The sequence below is a fragment of the Phaethon lepturus genome, unplaced genomic scaffold (assembly GCF_000687285.1).
Source record: "Phaethon lepturus isolate BGI_N335 unplaced genomic scaffold, ASM68728v1 scaffold31078, whole genome shotgun sequence".
NCBI classification, from domain to species: Eukaryota; Metazoa; Chordata; class Aves; order Phaethontiformes; family Phaethontidae; genus Phaethon; species Phaethon lepturus.
In genome coordinates, this window is record NW_010557384.1 from 10,059 (window position 1) to 17,159 (window position 7,101).

The window sequence follows — 7,101 nt, forward strand, 5'->3', positions numbered from 1 at the left end:
CACTTCATCATTCGAAACCATCCTCGTATGGCACAGCACTGACAGTGCACAGCGGCAGCAACACCGGCAGACAGCGCGCAAAGCTGGTGCCCCCACGGCCACCCTTAACACTCACATAGTTTGTTCTGCATTACTTTATCCAAACTCGTAGCCAGTTACCATCCAAAGTTACCTCCTACGCAGGCTGCAACTGTTTTAGAAGTGGGACTGATTTCAGGCTTAAATGATTTGCATGTCTTCTGTAATGAGAAGCTGATGCCAATATGAAAAAGGACTTGGATCTAGGGATCTCCTGGCCTCTGGGTTTGTAGGGTTCCATTGCAAACCAGCTCAGCACGCGAATGCGAAGCTGGAAGTTTTGGTGAATGAAAGTACTTGTACTGGGGGTGAAAACTTTTATAAAGTATTCATGGCTGCAAAGATTAAACAGCTCAAAAGCAGCTTTCATGAGGTTAATCAGTAGGTTAATAATGTTTCCTGACATAACTGTTTTGTGTAAGTACGTTATTCCCATAATGCAGCTGCCATTTAAAGGCTATTCAGAAATTAGTTTGTTTTATAGCAGAAGCAAACTAATTATGTTTCTTAATGTAGTTTGGGAAAGAGATTGCTTTGAAAAAAATCAAACAGTAGGTTTGTTCAGTTCTCCATTTCTGTCCTCCTCTGACCTCCCAAAAAACTTGCCAAGAGTCCTGAAACGCCGAGCACAAAATTAACTGAACCAAAAATAAAGCATAACAGTCCTAGTTTCTAGCATCGTCTTCTAAGAGGTGACCCCTAATTTTATATTAACTCTTTATAGAAGCTTGGAAGTTGAAAATTATAACTCTGACTTTCAAAGAAAGTGTGTAACACAACTCAAAACAGCTTGGAAATAAGGGCAGACCCTACATTGCAGCAGTAAAGCTAGATGGACTGCCCTAGCCAGCTGAGACCCAGCACTTCTGTTTGGGCTTGTGAGCATACCGCAGCATCCGTTCAGCTCTCTGGTACAGATTTCTCCCTGAAAGGTGGCATAGGCTTAAAACCTCGATGTGTCGTATACTTCTCAACACAGCTCTCTAGGTTTTGTGCTTGGTTGACTCTCAAACCAAGAAATACATTTATCCACAAGAGCCCTAATTCTGAGATCACCGAGCACGAGGACAGCCCCAGTAAGGCCCCAGGCAGCGTGCCCACGGGAGCACATCTAGCCCACAGCCTTTTCCACATGCTCCCAGTGCCAGGAGCAATATAGCTCTGCCACCTGCAGCTGCAGAAAGGTGACTTCTTTTCCAGAGAATATGTGGCCTCTTGGCAGCCCCACACCAGGCGTGTGTCCAGCATGGCTGGAGGACACGGGATCTGCCTGGGCGTGAGAGATCTGACAGCACAGACAAGACAAATATCATGTTCAATGAGATAATGAGAGAATTAATTACAAAGACTGACAGTCCCTCTGTTGTAAAGACAACTAAAAATAATATTGTTCCCATGGGATTTTTGGGTAAACAGGTCATAGCAGGTGTTTTTCTTGGAGGACCTGCCCCACAGCATACCTGTTGCCAAAGCAGACTTAAGTGCAGGGGTTAGAAAACAACACATGACAAGCGAGCAGAAGTCATAGGGCTTCAGCATTATTTTACTGGCTGCGTTCTGCAGGAAAAAGCAACAAGAGCTTCAAAAGGATCTCCTTCACAAGGTGCTGGTGGCTGTGCCAAGCAGAAAAATCACACCTCTTTTTTTTATGCTCAGTAACACACCTGTCTAAAACATCTTCCATGAAGGCACCAACATTCACACAGAAGTTAAGCAAAGCTCTCATATCGCTATGCAATTTCCTTTTAGATACCTATGTTAAGTAACCCTCATGTTCATGCTTAGTTCAAACCATGAACTAATCAGGAATGTTTAGTATAATATTTTTCATACCATAAATGTTTAAAAACCATAATCTCACTGCATAGTAACGCGGAGGAAACATTGCTCCCTGCTGTTCTCTGAAGCCCTGTGGGGGTTTACATGAGTTAAATCTTAATTTTCTCCATATCAGAACATGGGATTTTATTACCAAAGGGACAGGCTGACTGCAGCGATTCCCTCCCCGGGGAGGGGTACCCCAGCAGGGAAGCACTGATCAGGAGAGTGAGCACACATTCTCTAAACAAAGTCATTTCAGTTCACTGAGAAGGGCAGGAAGGGTGTGGATCAGCATGAAAGGGAATTATTACTTTAACGAATCTTTTTCTAATCACATGAAAATGAGTACATATGACCCAAAAACTGCAGGCAGAATTAATTATCTACCAAACATGTTTCACATGCTAGTATAACTAAGCCTCCAAGTCTCAGTAGTTCAGATACACCCACCAGAAAACTGTTTTTTATTTCTGTTAGGAATTGAGCATTTAACCCCAGGAGACCAGACATTAAAAGATGGTGCTTTACGAAGGCATGATTTCAGTAATTTCCCAACTCCAGCTCTGCCGTAAACCAGGACATTCTGGGACATGTTCTCGGAAACCTTGCCTGGCAGGCTTACAAATTTTATTAATGGTTATTTAACTCTCAACCATTCTTTTTCATCATGTACTCCCCAGGCTCCGCTGCCTCAGAATGAAAGGGAACTCTCTGATGCAGGAGTTTCCTAGGCCTCAGCTCCAAGGATTTAAACAAACGGAAGTAAGAAATGTCAGAGGCATTAGTGGATGAGCTGCAATAAAGAGTAACAGAGGGAGCACAGCCCACAGCTGGTCCTTCGAGGCAACGAGCAGAGGGTGAAGGCAACTTTCTCAGGTCGCAAGTCTCTATTCCCCTGGAAAAACAGGGCCTGGAGCGAGCCCTGCAGAAAGATTAACACTGTGTGGTTTCTCGTACAGTGATTGAGCCCAAGGGCAGTGACAAAAGGTAACTTTTAACCCCTGAAATATGGGACCCTGGTCCACAAAGTCCAAAGTCACAGGATCTTTATTTTTATATGATTTCTGCTCACCATAACAAGTGTGCGGACGTTATGGTTTAGCCAAGGAGTAAAACTACTCAGAGAAAGAGAAGCAATGGCTGCATCCGCTGATAAAAAGTTAGGGCTCAGAGTCAGCAGAAAGCTGACTACCTATTGTATGGGGAAGCGGTAAAACCAACACAACATCAAGAACTACCAAACAAAGGAACACTTGCAATGACACAGTTAAAGTCCAGGGAGGACTGTTGCACTCTAAAGACTTGCTGAAAATAAGCACTTGCTGGGGTGGGAATTCAGACTGCTCAGCATCTATGGAAACTGAGCTCTAAATAGATCATGTTTCAGCACAGGGATTGAAACGTAACTGTGTACAAAAGGAAAACCAGTCTCTGAAATTCTGTTTCAAGAATGGTGTCCTAAGGACAAACTCAACTCATTTTTCTACCAATATCTGTATCAGAACAATTTCCAACAAGAAGAGAGGCCAGTGCGATAACAGGAACATCACAAGCATGCAAGGCAGGGCTCCACAATTACCGGCACCGTTATCGTACGTGTTGATCTGGGCAGAGGTGCACAGGCAATCAAAATCAGGCAATCCACGCTGCACTACATCATAGTCCAGAGACGAGGCTGCCAAGATGCATTCTGCTCATGCGGCGAACAATTATCATAACACATTTTCCCAGCTGTTTGGCAAGTTAATGGCAGACAACTGGTGAGAAAGGCTGAGAGAGTTGGGGTTGTTCAGCCTGGAGAAGAGAAGGCTCCAGGGAGACCTTATTGCAGCCTGCCAGGACCTAAAGGAGGCTGATAAGAAAGATGGGGACAGACTTTTTAGCAGGGCCTGCTGCAACAGGACAAGGGGTAATGGTTTTAAACTAAAAGAGGGCAGATTTCAACTAGGTATAAGGAAAATATTTTTCACAATGAGGCCCAGGTTGCCCAGAGAGGTGGTAGATGCCCTATCCCTGGAACCATCCATCTGCTTTAGTCGAAGATGTCCCTGCTCACTGCAGCGGGGTTGGACGAGATGACCTTTAAAGGTCCCTTCCAATCTAAACTGTTCTATGATTCTGTGAATTACGCAGGCAGTGTATCAAGGTACTATAACAGCTACTGTAGCACAAGCTATCACCAAGTTGGTCAGATTTCTGAAGTAACTAACCCAGTGAGGAATCTGTTCCCTGAAACAACACAGAAATCCTTGGTGTCCAGTAAGAAACAACTTCCCAGAAGACAGCAGAATAGGAGTATCGTATCTGTAAGAAACACTGGCCTCTACTTTTGCCACACACTTATCTTCTGGCAATGCTACTGTGGGAGAGGAGATTACAAACAAGCAGACATCAGCATGACTGGAAAGCACACCATAAAATTCCTGCTCACCTAGGCCACTGAAAGCTCTCTAAAGTAATTAAATAGGGTGCTTGCTACTGTGTGTGTTCCTAAAACACTCTTCTATGACTGATGCAACTCCTTGCAGATCTCAATGCAAGAACCATAGCTCTGATTTATAGAAAGAGATTCAAAGCAGAAAAACAGCAGAGAAGACAGCAGACAAATTGAAGAAATCAACATAAGTAGAAGAGAAGCTACCACGAGCAAATACTTAACGGACAGAAGACAGCATATAATAGTAGCTCTAATTAAATATTAATTTTTCTCACTCCACTCTGAGTGACTGCAGCTATCAGCCCTGGCACAGGCACTTTTGGGAAATACAACAGTTAAAAAAAGCAAACAGAACAAATGACTTCAGATTATTTCAGCTGCTGCAATTTGCAGGCCCGTTATCCAAAAGGACTGCACCCCAGAAGAAATCAATCCTTTCTAGTCTGCGACATGAATGAATGGCTGGGAGGCCTATGACTAATGCCAAATCTCCTCCTCCTACTCCACCCAAAACATTTTGCAATATATAATGAATTCAGCACATTCAAAGATTTTTTTTAATTCAAAAAAAAGTAATATCGACCAAAATCCCATTACTGCATGCCGTTTTAACAACTTTCAATCAAAAGATGTTCCCCCAAACATAATAAAGAATGCACATACCAAGCACTTTCAATCGTTAGACTGAGAGCAAAGCATGCAGAAATGTCCATCAATCACAGTACTAAAGAGATACTGCAGCAGAATTTCCTGTTCCCAAACTGAATTTTCAGGTATATCCCCATGTAGAGTCACAGAAAGCTGTTGTTTTCCCTTAAAACCTGCACTTCGGTCTGCACGCCATAAGACAACAAGCAAGTGCAGACACCAAAACGCATGATTAAAGAGACGGATATTCAGAGTATCTGAAAAAGTGGATAAAGTGCCTGTAGTTCCTACCCCACACCTTCTGTACCTATACAGAAAACAGGCAGTAATTCGCACAATGGCTTATTTGATGTTACATCGGCACCCAGTACTTGATCGCACCAATTAACAGTAGTGCTGAACGTTTCGTGGCCCCGCTTGCACAGCCTTGCGGGCTCCTGCTCCAGTAAAAGTGAAGGAAATCCACTGCAAACAGTTCACCCTAGGTGGTTCTCAATAAATTAATTGTCTTCGATACTTACCTGAAATTATCAGCTCCTCCTTCAGAGGAGCTATCACAGAAAAGGTATGCAGCCTGCTAAATGGGAAATAAAATGTGAAGATTCAGCTGCACAAATACTAACCAGATAAATCTCTCTCAGAAGCATGAAGTATTTTCTGATTGTAGGGATGGAGCAATTAAGATATTCCAAAACCATCATCCCAGTGGATATAATTTAAGCCTGCCCGCTTTCTGGACTTGCACTCCCATGGTACATGATCCAAACTGCAAAGGACTTTATTGTTCTAAAGACAAACTCCAAATCACATGGCTGAAAGGTTACACAAGAATTGTGCAGTCTTACTCCCTGCTCATGATAAGTTATTTGAAACTCTCATCTTACAGAATAACATAGTTCTCTGGAAAACTTGTGTGAGTGCTTCTTGACAGCAAGAGTGCCCCAAGGTGAGCAATCCCTTTGCAGGGACACTGCCAGTTCTCAGAAGGCACTGTCAGCGAGATGCAGCAGGAGTGCCAACCTCCCTTGCTACAGGGAGCATCACTGCCTAACGACCCATAAAATAATAAAACACCTAAACTAGAATCATATTCAGACTGGTATAAAGATGAAGAAATAGCCCAGCAAAATGGCAGTCAACCGCAGCTCACAGTTCTAGTTTGCTGTACTACTCTGGTTGAACTAATGGGTGTTCCCGTTGCTGTAAATAGGAGCTCTGTCCTGATCTACAGATACAGGTACATGCCACTCACATGTCTGCATTTCATGACACTATATACATGTGTGTATGTCTGGTGTATTACAAACATCTCCTTTCCTCATGTGAACATGCTACAAGAACAATTTACATGGCTTTAAAAGCTAACGCTAAGGACACAGGGCAGGCTCTGTTTTCACTCATCATCAGAATTTCCCTCAGAAAAGAATTAGCACAGGAGGCAGAAGTCAGTTCAATTCCAAGGACGAAGACGTCAGCTCTGCGACATGACCTTCATACTGCTCCTACAAGACTAGCACTAATTAGGTCGTTCCGCTCACATCCAGTAACGGCGCTCTCCGAGAAGCGGTTTCCATTACTACCAACATCTTCTGAACTCAGACAGATAACCTAACAGCTCCCCGAGACATCATTCATAAATGAATCCCAACAGCAGACGTCACACACTGCAGCAAAGCGGTGGCACTCTGGGTAGTGTGACGCACCAACCCTGCCAGTTGGAAGCTGTTACCTGCAGAGTGGAGGCGTCGAGGCCGAAGCAGAACTTCTCCCAGGGCTCAGTGCTGCCGGGGGCCTTGGTGAGCCTGATTGCAGCGTTGTGGGCAGACACGCTAATGCTGGTCTCGGGGGATGCCAGCCTGTTTGCGGGAGGAAACTGTAAGAAGAGTGCATAGGCGCCAGCATCACTGGAAAAGTGGAGGCTGTAGTGGTTCGTGCCCACATCCCCGCTGAGGCTCTGAGGCTGGATGCCGGGCACATGCAGAAGCAGGGTGAGGGAGGCCTCATCTTGCCGGCACTGGAAGGGAGGGCACACGGCGGCGTCAGGGCTGCCGGAGCCGCGGGGAAAAGCCATGTGGCCTGGGCTGCCCTCTGGGGCCGGGCTCTCTGGAGGGCACGGC

General features: G+C 44.7%; 1 protein-coding gene across 1 annotated transcript in view; it reads right to left on the reverse strand.

The window, feature by feature from the left end:
* The window catches only part of DNAAF2 (dynein, axonemal, assembly factor 2), a 13,500-nt gene extending 6,445 nt beyond the window's left edge, over positions 1-7,055 (reverse strand). Inside the window, exon 1 of the mRNA XM_010292758.1 lies at positions 6,714-7,055. Within this exon, the coding sequence (XP_010291060.1) occupies positions 6,714-7,055 (342 nt within the window). The remainder of the gene's footprint in view (positions 1-6,713) is intronic.
* Between the last annotated feature and the right edge of the window lie 46 nt (positions 7,056-7,101).